General features: G+C 36.4%; 1 protein-coding gene across 1 annotated transcript in view; it reads left to right on the top strand.

Annotated features, from left to right (window-relative positions):
• fkbp10a (FKBP prolyl isomerase 10a) overlaps positions 1-15208 on the top strand; it is a 28507-nt gene that overhangs the window by 6817 nt on the left and 6482 nt on the right. Inside the window, exons 2-9 of the mRNA XM_016248197.1 lie at positions 470-618; positions 3963-4152; positions 5443-5588; positions 5841-6030; positions 6205-6350; positions 6604-6793; positions 7023-7165; positions 9694-9857. Coding sequence (XP_016103683.1) covers positions 470-618; positions 3963-4152; positions 5443-5588; positions 5841-6030; positions 6205-6350; positions 6604-6793; positions 7023-7165; positions 9694-9857 — 1318 coding nt within the window. The remainder of the gene's footprint in view (positions 1-469; positions 619-3962; positions 4153-5442; positions 5589-5840; positions 6031-6204; positions 6351-6603; positions 6794-7022; positions 7166-9693; positions 9858-15208) is intronic.

The raw sequence follows: 15208 nt of genomic DNA, 5'->3' as shown, positions 1-15208 counted from the left end.
AGACTTAAAAATGGCTGTCCACTAACGTTTACCATCCAACCTGACAGACCTGGAGAGGATCTGCAAGGAGGAATGGCAGAGGATCCCCAAGTCCAGGTGTGAAAAACTTGTTGCATCTTTCCCAAAAAGACTCATGGCTGTATTAGATCAAAAGGGTGCTTCTACTAAATACTGAGCAAAGGGTCTGAATACTTAGGACCATGTGATATTTCAGTTTTTCTTTTTTAATAAATCTACAAAAATGTCAACAATTCTGTGTTTTTCTGTCAATATGGGGTGCTGTGTGTACATTAATGAGGAAAAAAAATGAACTTAAATGATTTTAGCAAATGGGTGCAATATAACAAAGAGTGAAAAATTTAAGGGGGTCTGAATACTTTCCGTACCCACTGTATGCTTGTAATTTGTTTTTAAAATGATTAGAATAAAGTATATTTCTCTTTTTCTCTCTCCTCCCTTTCTCCCTCAGCCTGGATAAGGGTTTTCCATTCGTGGGGCAGGTGGGTGTGGAATCTAAAGTCATTCCAGGTTTGGATAAAGGAGTTCAGGGCATGTGTGTAAACGAGCGAAGAAAGATCACCATACCTCCTCATCTTGCATATGGAGTCTTGGGAGCTGGTAACACTGTCTTTTTTCCCTAATAAATAAATACATATTCTAATATGAGAGAGATGACAAAAAATGTAATATATCTTAATGCGTTCACAGTTGTCCTAATACGGATTTTTGTTCATTAACATGTACCAAATGAGAACCCTTTCTATCACATAGGTATGTGGGAGAATTCTGATTTGTTCCACATCATGATAAATAAATATGTTGAAACAGAGTTAAACTGCAGAAAGAAAATTTAAATTAATTAACTTATTGAACATATTCAAAATAAGATATTATGGTAAATAGTTTAATGTCTTATAATTCTTTAAAATGTCTTACATTCTTTAAGATAGCTGCACACATTAATGACAGTCACTGGGGTAATATATATATATAACGCTTAAAGGCTGATTTATATGGGCTTACATTTCTGCCACAATTCTGCGTGCGAAAGATCATATTTTGAGCGCACAAAAGTGCATTTTGCACACGCGTGATCTGAGTTTGTGGAGAAAATGTTCGTTTCGCAAAGAAAAAGTCTTTAGAGCACACGGAAATCAATTTTGCATTTAAAGTACATTTTTGGATGTGTGCAAACCTTCTCTTTTGTGCGTGCAACGTTCCACTAGCTTGCTCACCTGATGCGCTCTGTGCTCGCAAAATGTCAACAGCTCGCGTGCTCAACACAACCCAGCGTTACAATGTGCCATAATTCCAGCCAATCAGAGACAGAGGCTGCTAAATTCTGATTGGCTGCCTTGACAACCAATCACAACATTTCTTGCATTACCTCGACAGCAGAAGAGGACAAATACAGTGCATGCATAATTATTATGCAAGTTGATATTCTGATTATATGTTTTTCCAAGCACATTTTAAAAGTCTGCATACATCCAAAAACATATTTTAAAAGCAAAATTGATTTCCGTGCGCTCTAAAGACTTTTTTTCTTTGCGAAACGAACATTTTCTCCACAAACTCAGATCGCGTGCGTGCAAAATGCACTTTTGTGCGCTCAAAATATGATCTTTCGCTCGCAGAATTGTGGCAGAAATGTAAGCCCATAGATTTAAGGCTGATTTATACTCGAGCGTCAGCAAGTTCGCTTTGAGTGCGCGCAACGTCGTTTCGCGTGGCGGTGTGCACAACATTTTTTGTAACTTTCCGCGCAGCTCCGCTTCCGAAGATGCACGAGTTCAAAGCGACTCTAGCCGAACATGCACGTCTGTGCCAGCATTTGTGTGAAACAAGCAGTTTGGTGTTAAGTTCAGTCACACACACAGATCACGCTGCGGCCGAACTCAGACATTCAGGAACAAACTTTTTAGCGCTGCCCCGCAATTTTATCAACTAAATAACTTAATCGCTCAAGAGCTACATTATCTTTCTCAACAAGGAGCTAGTAGCATCATTGTTTCTAAAGGAATTAAAGCCACAGCTTCACTGTTAATAGAGAAACGCGACAAAACGGTGGTAATTCACAGCCTCTCTCTCTCTCTCTCTCTCTCTCTGTCGTAAATGAACAGTTGATGAATCACATTTTTCTGAGAATAGACTTGAAGTGGAGATAGCTAAACTGCAAGCTAAGCGGTGTTTTCAGAAAGCAAGCGCATTTATCCAGTGGAGAGAGAGTGCGTGAGCACAGGGTTGCCAGGTTGACAAAGATAAGTAGCACGTTTAGCAGATATTTCTGTATTGCGCAAGTGTAAAGCTCTGTTTTTGGGGATTACGTCTCTTTATATCAGGCAACCCCGTTGTGTTCCTCTGCGGCCAGATTATTAACAGATGCTCTATTCATTCTTTTTTAGAAACCTCGCACTTTTCTACTAAATTTTAAACGTTTTATTAAGCGTGGTCCACTGCTGCACACGTGCCACAGTATCGATACAGGGCCAGCTGTATTGATACTCGTATCGTCAAATCTCTGTGCCGATACATCGTCGTATGGATATTTTGAGCACAGCACTAGTGGCCACACAAAATATTGACACTTTGGGCCCAATTTGAACATTTTCACTTAGGGGTGTACTCACTTTTGTGGCCAGCGGTTTAGACATTAATGGCTGTGTGTTGAGTTATTTTGAGGGGACAGCAAATTTACACTGTTATACAAGCTGTACACTCACTACTTTACATTGTATCAAAGTGTCATTTCTTCAGTGTTGTCACATGAAAAGATATAATAAAATATTTACAAAAATGTGAGGGGTGTACTCACTTCTGTGAGATACTGTATATATATATATATATATATATATATATATAACTTATATATATATATTAAAACTGCAGACTTATTTACATTCACATACACATTACACACTGCATGAAAGGTAATTTCAAAAACAAAAGTCCAAAATAGGAGCACTTTAATATTTTTGTTATAAAGTTTGAAGTTATAAAGTTATCTGATCATTATAACGTGTTTTGATTTATCTAATTTCTACATTTTATTAAATGCTGTATTAAATCAATTTCAGACCTCTGTATAGATCATCACACATAAACATCGGCAACTTTGTAATTGTAAGGGTAGTTTACATGGTTATAAAAATAATAACCTAATAATAGCTATTAATGAACATTTTGTAGCAGTTATTTTTGGGTTATTTAAAAATAACTACCCTGCAATGTTCTGGGAACATTATTTTATGGCTGCAAAATATTAAACTAAAAGTAACTATTAGGGAATATTCTGTTATTTTAGGTTGTTTAAAAATATCTACCCTGCAACATTATGGTAACGTTGTTTTATGGTTACAAAACATAAAACCTAAAAAGAATGTCAAGAATAATCATTTTGTTTCACTGGCTCACTGTCTACATTATTAAATGTCTTTTTTGAATAATTAATTATAATTAATACATTGCATGGTTGAAATAAATGATGAGTAAAAATCTAAAATGCAGCAGTATTTCATTTATTTAACAAAGAACTCAGTACACTTGCAAACATGAACAGAATCAAACAAGCAAAACACAACAATGGACAATGCATTGAAAGAAACAGCTTAAATTTCATATTCATATGAAATGAATAAACTCAATGAAAAACCATGGAAACTAACTGATAACAGATGGTGAACTGAATGTTACGATGTTAGAGTTTTGAACTTGGCATGATGGTATCATAAACATAAGGTGTGGCCATCCTCTTTAATAATGTTCTAATAATTTTCACTTGATTCCACTAATTGATTCCACTCAACTTTATTGAGATTTTAGGACCATGATATAGTAAGTTAGTAGCGTCTACTAACTAACATTTTTCACACAAGAAAAGGGCATGTTGGTTTTAATCAAAAGTACACACTTTCTCTAGGTTCAGTTATCCCATCTGACTCAGCACTGGCGTTTCTCTCTAGGTTTAGTAATCCCACCTGATGCGACGTTGGTGTTTGATGTGCTTTTGCTGGATTTGTGGAATAAAGAAGACAAGGTTCAAATTCGTACACTTCACAAACAGCAGAACTGCAAAAGGACAGTGATGCCCAGAGACTTTGTCCGTTATCATTACAATGGATCTTTGTTAGTCGGAAACCTATTTGATTCCAGGTAGGCCAAAATAATAACAAAACTAATTTTTGGGGGGGAAATAAAGTCTTCGTTTTTAATTATATGTGCTGTTCTCATTAAAGGAACACTTAATTAATAAATTAGATCTTTATGAATGAAAGATTCAAGTTGAAAATCTTTACTTATATACATTGTGTGTGTAACCCGTGCTGGCAAAAGGAGTGTGAATGTGCACAGGCTAATTCTGAGCTAAGTGAAACATTTGGATTTTAGTCGAATTTGAAGTTTTCACAAAAACGAGTTCATTAAGCCCTCGTCTAGTGATACCAATGTAATTAAACATCTAAAATTATCTTTATTTGTATGTTTTTTGAGAGGAGTACCTTTTCTCCACTCGCACTGACTCTCATCCGAAGTGTGCACATAACGGCTCTTCCGGCGGTGCATAATCCCAATATATAACACATATTCACAGAATTACAGTATTCACACAAACATAATCTGGTTTGTCTTAAGCGAACATTTGGGGAACTGTTGGGGGAAAAACATCTCATGTGTAACATATTAGATCAGTGCAGTACAGTAGGCCTTACTGTAATATATAGGCCATCTTTCGCATTAATGTTAATCTAACAATAAAAGAAAAGAGGGAATCACTCACTGCTCTTGATTGAACTGCTTTTCAGAGGAAAAGATGCAACATTTCTCTGTGATTTTGCTTTTGAACCTTCAGAAAACTTTAACTTGATTTTTCTCAGAACTGACTTTGCTGACTCTATTGACTTCAAAGGGGTGTAGCTCAGTCATTTTTTGCCCGATTCCAAAAAATCATACATAATTTTGAAGGTCATTTTTTTTTAATTTTCCAGCACAGGTCACAGAATTCGTTGAGAAAAAAATCCAATCACTTGTGTGTCCTAACTGTACAAATGTATATCCCTGGCCTGAAGTTGAATTGACTTTGTGTTATACTGTAAACTTTTATTATGTATAAAAGTTAAAAAAGTGTAAAGCATATATTTTTTTAAAGCCAATGCCGCTTGATATTTTGTTAAATAATGCAAACACTTTATTACATTTTTAATTGTGGCACAAAATGTCAGAATACTTTTGGGACTACTGTATATGTGTAATTATTATATGGCAAGGTAAGGCACATTTATTTCTAAACACATGCACATTTATTTTCTATTTAAAAACAGCCAAAGCTGACCAAAGTGCTGTACATAAATACTAGCAAAGTATTTATTAGCAAAGCCATATGATACAAAAAAAAATGAATGATTAATTTTTATTTTATTTTATTTTGCCTGTAAATTCTTATCACAGCCATCTTCGAAACTCAACATATGACACATATGTGGGGCAGGGCAGTCTCATCAGAGGCATGGAGGAAGGCCTTCTGGGCATGTGTGTTGGGGAGAGGAGATTGATTATTATCCCACCATTTCTGGCTTATGATGACAAAGGATATGGTATAATTATTTCATGATTTATATGACAGATATTGATTGATATTTACTCATTTATTATACACACCTTATTATACATTTATTTTTACTGTAAATTATTATACATTTACAGCTATAAAACTCATAAGGTGTAAAACATAAAGTAAAGTGTGACCATATTTTTGAAGTGAAATATTTTTTAAATCTTTTATGAGATCCTGGATTTCAGAAAATGTGATCTGTTTGAAGCATAGTCTAAAGGAACTTCACCCTTAGGTACAAAGGTCCCTCCATATGCAACTCTAGTTTTTGACGTGTTACTGGTGGACGTGTATAACGTGAAGGATGATGTGAATGTGGAGGTTCAAAAGATCCCACAGCCATGCCGGAGAAGGGCAGTGGTGGGAGATTTCATACGCTACCATTATAATGGAACCTTTCAAGACGGCACTGTCTTCGATTCCAGGTCAGTCTGGCATTCGGAAAAGAGATCATTTCATACAACGAAGTGTATTGCAGATCTTTGTGTTGAAGTGTTGCCATTAGCAAAATGCAGATCATTTATATTTCACGAGACTGCTAACACATCAAATCTTGTATATTTTACTAACTTAAATTTTTTTAAAAAAAACATCCTCAGTTATTCTCGAAACAGCACTTACGACACGTTTATTGGCATGGGCTATGTGATTGCTGGCATTGACAAAGCCCTGCAGGGGGTCTGTGTGGGTGAGTGGAGACGAGTCACTGTACCGCCTCATCTGGCCTATGGAGAGAATGGATCAGGTGATTATTAGAAGGAAATTAGAAGAGAAGAAAAAAGCACTGGAAGCTTTTAATTTACATAATGCAACATAAGCATGCTGAAATGTTACAGAATGCATTCTTGTGTTTAGTTTCAATAACTTTTTCAATTATCTGATAGGCTATAAATTTGCAAAACTTATCATTGTAGGCATAAAGATATTTTACATGGTACATGCAGTAGTTCACTGTGTTTAATCTATTTAACATTATAGACGATTATCTGCATTCTCAGGTGAGCTGATCCCAGGATCTGCTGTGCTCATCTTTGACCTGCATATCATTGACTTTCACAACCCTAAAGACCAAGTGGACATCAAAGTGATCTACAAACCAGCTGACTGCAACCTGACAAGTGCTGCAAATGACCTGATTATGTACCGCTACAACTGCTCTCTGCTGGATGCCACACATCTCTATTCTTCGTAAGTGCTCTCCATTTGCACTATGTGTGGTTATTTATTAATTTAACAAGGTGGCTATTGATGGTCGAACATGGTGTAACTAAGGTTCACAAATCGGCATGACATCTTTTGGTATAAGTAAGACTATCAATGGATAGGTGTGCAGAACACACTTTAATCAAATAAAAATTGCAATAAAATTGTGGGGGCGTTGTTAGTATTCTAAGCATTAGTAATGTATTATCTGCAGAGATGATTTTCCAGAACCCCCACGTGTCACGTTAGGTCAAGGGAAGTTGATCGCCGGTCTGGATGAAGGTTTGCAGGGCATGTGTGTGTTAGAAAGGAGAGAGATCACTGTGCCGCCCCACCTTGCACACGGCACCAATGGAGGTCAGTAAACGCTCTCAAAATAAACATCAAAAACTTTTTAGAATGTCAATTCAGTTTGTGCAGTGGTGTTTCAAAATAATTGCACTATTCCAAAACCTAGTCTCCTCACTACGTTTCCAGTTGGCTGTTCAAAAAGTTTTGCAGAAAAAAGTATGCTTTCATTATGCGCTCGGAAAAATCCAAGGAAGCATCACATTTATATCCTACACTTAGAATTCTAATCCCAGAATGCATTGCGATGAGCTCAGTACAACGAGACAAAAGTTAAGACAAATATTGACTATATTTATATGCACATCAAATTCCATTTAAGGTCTATATTTGGGTTGCAGCCTGAATATGTTTATATACAGGCATTATAATATTCTTGTGTGCATGTATGTTTTAAGTATGCCAATCTACAAATGCATGTTTCCTTTCCCATTGTTATTTCTCTGAAGTTTCAAGATGCAGCTACACAGCATGCTCAGTTATTAATTTTATTACTACTTATTCCACAGTATTAAATAAGGACTAACACTTCTCTCCTTCAAAAATTCAACAAAGTAGAAAGGGTCAGGCAATCCTTAACCCTTATGCACTGTTCGTTTAGGGCAGAGACGTCATTCAAACCAAGGCGGCACGTGCCCCTCAGATTTTTGAGCCAAGCAGATTTTGAATGCAGCTTCCACAAGACAAAAAATAGCCAAATAATATTTTTATATTTGATACAATTACACCAGTGTGATTAGATCGTTCAGTGCGGCACATCACCAGCTGCTACATTCAAATCTGCGTTTGCTGAGCCAGAGACAGACGTGTTTTTACAGCGCTGCGCATTATAACATATCACGCACGATTTTGTTGAGCTTATGAATGCAATGGCCAGTCAGAGGCGTTCAGATGAGTCATCGCTGAAATGCCGGGGTTTTGTTCACTGAGCGTGCTCGCTGATGAATTCTCTTATCAGAAAGTGCAGATGTGTGTACAATGTAAGTAAGATATTCATTTCACAGTGTAAACAGCTTCAGTGATTATATTAGGAGTTTTTGTTTGAACTCAGCTTGACAGAAGTCAGTGAAAATGTTCTTTGAAAATGTATTTTTTTGCTCTCTTTCTGTACAATGAAAGTGTTATAATTAGTAACTTACAATGTTTTTATTAAATTCACGTTAAATACAAAGTCAGTCGTATTAAAAATATTTTATGGCATGACACCCATATCTGGTACTTAAGTAAAAAGAGGGGTTTTTATGCGTAGTTAATAGATTACACTATTAAGCTACTTTGCCCATCGCCCGTTATAGATCAACTAACATAATATATAAAGGTGCAAAATGCATTTTCTTACACAAATTTGAGAATTGAGATATTCCATGATATAGTTAACACGTTTGGGAATATTTTGAATAAAAAGGAAAAAAAACTAAAAGACACAAGGCTATATCAGTTATACAGTGCTATCGTGGCTCCTGCGTGTCACATGACAAGCATGACCCCCCCCCCCCCAATCGATCAGTGCAATAACAGTCATTTAGATCATTTAGATTACCTTTGATTCTTTCAAATTTGCCGACATAAGTGATGAACTTTATTAAAGTTCCTTTCTTAAAATTCACTGCAATAGCAATTTGGCATTAAATTGAGTTCTACCAAAACTCAACGTTGTCGACTTCACAACAGAATACTATTCTACTTAACACTCAATCAATACAGTTTAGACTATATTTAATGCCGCATTATCTGTTATCATGCTGATAACATACGCACTTGCTTTTACCAAAAAATATACACTCTCTTGACTGACATAAGCACAGGACAATCACAGGTGCCATAACTAATAAGCGGAATTTAGCTGTTTTTCAACCAATAATGTTAAAATAAACTAAACTTCTGACATGAAAATTTTTCTTTAACAATGGAAACACTTGCAATAAAAAAAAAATCATAAATAAAAATAAAAATGAAAATTTTGAACCATTTTTATAGAAATTCACCAAGGGTTACACCACTGACCCTCACATACTTCTTTAGCCAGAATCTATTATAAAAAACTCACCGGACAATAATTTTGATGACTACACGATTATATATTGAAATGTGTTCATGCAAAAACATGATGTTGTAGTGATCACTGTGCAAAAGCACACACATGGTTTGGTTGCACATCAGGAAGTGGCCCATACTTGGAATTAGTGCTCTGCATTTATCCCATCCAAAGTGTGTACACACACACACACACACACACACACACACACACACACACACACACACACACACACACACACACACACACAGACAGCCATTTTTTTGCTGCAGCACCCAGGGAGCAGTTGGCTCAAGGGCACCTCAGTCATGGTATTGAAAGTCCCTGCCAGTACAAGACTCAAACCCACAACCTTTGAAAACTTTCCAGGAGTTTACCCGTTTAAAATTCTGATTGCAAAAACATGCTTCTTTTCGCTTTTTAAAGTATTATATCATCCAGGTTTTGGTCTTTGGTCGTTTTCCCTGATCTCCTCTGTCTGTCTCTCTCTCCATTCCCGCAGCGTTGGGTGTACCCAGTAGTGCAGTGTTGCTGTTTGAGCTGGAATTGCTACAGCTGCAGAAGGGTGTTCCTGAGGGCTTTTTGTTCATCTGGCTGCAGGACAGTCCTGAGCCACTGTTTCCTGCCATGGACATGAACCAAGACCTGGAGGTACCACTGGAAGAGGTATGCTCTCTGCTGTCTGGCTTATTACTGTCAATGAAGATTTCCTTCTTAGTATATAAAAAGATGAATTAAGAACTGAGTGGTCCTTGAACTGATGGGTTATCAGTTTAAGGACCACTCAGTTCTTAATTCATCTTTTTATATAGGCCTCGCACAAAATGTTATTGTTTTTAAAAGTATAAATCTAAAAATGAATTTGATTAATTATAAAGCACCTGGTTTTCTGAGAATTCTTGTGATATCAACATGCCAGAAAATGTACCACCCAGTCTATTTACAAACAAGTTTAAAGCTATTTGTGTTCTATTCTCATACTTTTTTCATGTATTCCGCTGTTAAACACTATACTACAAAAAGAAAAAAAAAGTATGTCTGAAATAATGTAAACAGATGTGAACTTACAACAGGTCTTTAAAGGTTTTTAAGTTATCATTAAAAACTTGATTTCCCTATGGATAAAAAAATGTTTTTACTTCTGGAACACGACTGTCACTCTCTATGACTGCACTGATTCAACTGCTGAGATAATTCGTTGTCCAACTGAAAATACACTTTGGTTTTGTTAGAAAATATCGAAGGCTATTGGAGGGCCAGGACATACAGGCATGATGGCTCCAACCAATGATCATCTTTAAAAGAACTGACAAGCAGTTCTGTTCTGGTTCTCATATCTGATACAGATATTTCCCTCAGGCATTTCCCTCATTCAGTTGTGATTCTTCATGATTCCTGTCTGAGATCAAGCAATTTTAAGGTCTTCACTTAAACCTAAATGACTAAAACAAGAGAAGTCTGTTTGTGAAACCGGTTGCCACGACGTAACTAGTTACACTGCCACAACTAAACTTTGGTCACCAGATTATGTTGCAGTACACTTTGTATTTAGTAACAGTCACGTATTTTTGTTGGCTGGGTAAATACAAAGCTTATTCCTCTCAGTGCGTCTTCTTCTGAGGTAAATTCTGGGTTATTCCTCTCAGCGCGTCTTCTTCCAGAAACGAAAAGTAGGCGAGATGAACTGGCTTTGTGTATGGAGGTGATGTGGGCTCTCGCATGGCTAATTATCATATAAAGAGGATAGGACTCGGCACATGGGCATGAACACATTAGAGACAATGAAGTCAGATGGGAAAACTGGACATTGCAATGGTTTCATACTGATTACTTTATCACAGAATATTTGTTTTTGATAAGACTTATTTAAAAGTAGACACTTCAAGCTTTCTTCAGTTTGTGCGATCCTCTCTTCAGCCACTCCTATTCTTTGTGCTTGTGACAGTAGATCTGATTTTATGCCGTTTATAGCGTCCATGTTGTCAGTGAATTGTCTCGAACAATCGGCTTTCAAAGACTGAACGGCACGTAGGATATTGTCATTTGTGGCTGCGTTATCTTCACTCTGTGGCTCGGCTAGCTTCTTGCTAGCTAGCAAGCACCTTGCCTTCCTCCTCCATCTGCCCAGACAGCTTCGGATTCGGATGCTGTGCAGGTTTGGTGGTTTTGGGTGGAATTTTGTCCCGCCGAACTATAAAGTGTTTTTCAAACACTTATTATATGAGTTCTAGCCTTTCTGAAAGAGTTTAAACGAATATTCAGCAGCGAGCCCGATTCATGCGACTTATCAGCTGCACGTCATAACCGGAAGTTCCCATTTCAAGCTTTCTATAGATATATTTCTCATGTCTGTGTGTCAAGTATTCACTGAGTTTTGGTTCTTTTTTGTGACGCGTTTCAAACAGATATTCGCGGAGACCAAGACGGCTGAAAATGCACCCTGTGAATTTTCTTTATTTTACAAATGCTCCATGTTTTGTTGATATTGTGAGTGTACACAAATAAAAGTAGACCTTTATAGATTTAAATGATGTACTGCTTTTATCTGAGTAATTAAGTACTTTTTGGCATTATCAGGACAAAATGCCACAAAACGTGCCAGTGCGTTTGTCGACCTCTGAGGGTTAATCAGTGAGCGTGGCAGGCTTACTGAATGAGGAGCAACAACAACAGTTTTTAAACATGACATCCTCCATTCAAACTCCATTCAGAGTTGTTCTGAGTTGGCTAGCGTGGCACCAGCTTTACTTGTCCTAGGTTCAGGAGAAACATTGTTGTTGTTATAATACATTTTTGCATTTTATTTAAAAAGCTAGGGATTGTTTGTAGCTTTTGTAGCAATTCAGCTTCCCTTGCTTGACTTTCTTTTTAAAACTGTATTTTCACTGATCCACTTATTTTCCTTATTTAACAGTCTTCTACACATGCTTATATTACACAACAATCTTCATTCACCTAGATGTCTCTCACTGCAGAACAGCATTGTTAATTTTATTTAAATTATCTATTTGATTTACCACAAATAATGCTTTACAACCAGTTAATTTCATTAACAAAAAATTTTCATCATGATTTTTGTCAAAGACATTTTTTCACAGACGAAAACGAGACAATAACGAAATAAAAACTATTTTTGAATGACAAAAACAATGACGAAAATCTATTGACATTTTCATCAACAAATAAAAACCGAGACTAAATATTAGGGAGATACGATTGGACAGAGATCCAGTCAGAACGAATCTCCCGCGTGGGAAGGAGGGTGAATGCATACATTTGAACTGTAACTCTCTGATCATAAGTTTGCATACAATTGCTGCACAGCTCATAAAACATAAAAAATGTCAGTCTGGGAGAAAGAGAAGAGCAGACATATGGATAAATTTGAAAAGTGTGACGACGCGAAAGAGTACTTAATTCGATCTGTTTTTCTGAGTGCACACAGCCGAATCCTGCACAAAAGTACCTATCAAACAGTGCACGATTACTGAATTCAGTTCTCTCTCGCATCTTAATGAAGAAATACACACAAAACGATCTCAAATTGTCCCTTTTGACGAGTATTCATGTAAACACACCCGGTTACATCTTAAGTTAATGTAAACTATATTGAATATGTGTGCATTCAGATTTAAAGGGGCTAATTTAAGTTTTTAAGACTAATGTAGTTGTTGTCTTTTTCCTTATTATTAATGAATCAACAAAAGAGAGAGAGAATGAATGAATCACTTTAGTAGCCCTAAAAAGGATTAATCTAATTTTAATTTATATAAATATGTCTGCTTGAAAGAATGAAGGATGTTGTATGCAAGTTGTTATAAAGAATGCACATTATATAACCGGTATTTAATTTGGTGTTTCAAAAGAGGACCATGTTCTTGTTTCTTTATGAGAAGTGGTTTTATTTAATTTTGAGATAAAGACATGTTATGTGTCAAAGCAGTTGTGTCTATATTGCATGTTTAAATCATTCATATTACCTGATGTTTTCTGGAATTCATAATGAGTTTGGAGAAATGCCTAGTAAATGCATTACACTGTAACTAAACCCATTAGATTTTAGTTGACTACATTTACTGTAGATTTATTCGACTAAAGTCTTATGATATTTAGTTGACTAAAACTAGACTAAGACTAAAACAATTCAGATGACTAAAATGTGACTAAAACTAAATGTAATTTTATTCCAAAGACTGATTAAAACAAAATCTAAATTTGCTGTCAAAATTAACAGTTTACAACTACAAACATAAATCTAAATATGCAAGAATATTTGGATTGTTAGTGACAAAAAGGGTCACATTTTAATTTAAGAACCGTTTTTCAATATTTACTAAGTATTAACTACAAATTCAAATTCCTAATTTACTGCTTATTAATAGTGTGTAAGTTGTTAAGTCTAGGTATGTGGTAATATTAAGGGATCTAAAATATGTTCATGCAGAGTAAGGCATTAATATGCTTTCAAAGTACTAATAAACAGCCAAATGCTAGTAATATGCATGCTAATAAGTTAATAAGGGAATAATTGGACCTTAAAAAGAAGCGGCTGCGTTACCACATGTAAATATATACCTGAAGCTCACCAGGGACCTCTGCTATTCTTGTCGTAAAAGTAACAAAATTCAACTGCAACTAATCATTATTTAGAATTTCCATCTGAAACTCCACCCCCTCTTTGTTTGATATGTGCACTGTAGTATGCCACTAATCATACTGCAGTGTATATGTGAAGAAGGCTTTGAACTTGAATATGACAGAAAACTTTGAGAGACTCAATGCGGCTCTCGCACTGATTGACACACACCTGAAGCACATTCAGAAGGCTGCCTCTCTCAGACAGCATGCAATTGAATGGTAAGACATACACACAATTATGTACAAATGACAAAAGTGTGGAGTTCTCATGTAAACACAGTCAGCTGTATCTTAAATTAACATAAACAACTGATTGAAAAAAAAAATTATATATTCTATTTCAATCATGACAACTCTCGGAACATTTTAGCATGGTGATGGATATGACAATGTTAGTGTATTTGGTCTTGGCGGAACAGATCTGCTACGCTGCTGCTGAATTGCTGCTGCTGTTGGTTATTGCTGCTGCTGCAAGCATGTACAGGAACTTGCTACTGCCAATGCATATGGCGATATGGCGCCATGAGTAATTAAGACATACTGCTGCTGCAAAAATAGCATATAAAATAACCCCCCAACAAAGCTGGAAGAAGAAACAAAACAATTAAATATGTATGCTGCTGCTCTACAATAATATTCTTAAAATCATCCCTATAAGGCAGAAGGTATATAAAAGATAAAACCCCCCAGAACAACCAGATCTATTACCAAGACATATGTACTGCTGCTGCTCTAGAGAGCTGTGAGACTGTGTGTTTGCTATCTATGTGAGCCTGGGCTGGCTTTGCCAAATGGCTTAACGCCAGTAAACTATTGCTGTGTGTACCTGATCAGTTGACCAGATAGCTTAAACTAGTGACCTGAGTTAAATGTGTTTCTGGGCTAATGGAGCCCAGATAAATTAACTAGTGGCTTAAGTAAAGTCAAGTCACCTTTATTTATATAGCGCTTTTAACAATACAGATTGTTTCAAAGCAACTGAACAGCATTAATTAGGAAAATAGTGTGTCAATAATGCAAAATGACAATAGTAAACACAAATTTTTCAGTTAAAGGCAGTTCATCATTGTGATCTGATCAGTGATGTCATCATCCAGCTCAGTTCAGTTTAAATAGTATCTTTGCAATCATTTGCAATCAAGTCAACGATATGGAAATGAAGTGTCCCCAACTAAACAAGCCAGAGGCGACAGCGGCAAGGAACCAAAACTCCATCGGTGACAGAATGGAGAAAAAACCTTGGGATAAACCAGGCTTAGTCGGGGGGCCAGTTCTCCTCTGACCAGACAACCAGCAGTTCAATTTCAGGCTGCAGCAAAGTCACATTGTGCAGAGGACTCATCTGGTTCCTGTGGTCTTGTCCCGGTGGTCATCTGAGA

Source organism: Sinocyclocheilus grahami, unplaced genomic scaffold (assembly GCF_001515645.1).
Source record: "Sinocyclocheilus grahami isolate Dianchi unplaced genomic scaffold, SAMN03320097.WGS_v1.1 scaffold869.1, whole genome shotgun sequence".
Taxonomy (NCBI): Eukaryota; Metazoa; Chordata; class Actinopteri; order Cypriniformes; family Cyprinidae; genus Sinocyclocheilus; species Sinocyclocheilus grahami.
Note: the sequence above shows the minus strand (reverse complement) of the source record. Positions and strands in the feature narration are given on the sequence as shown.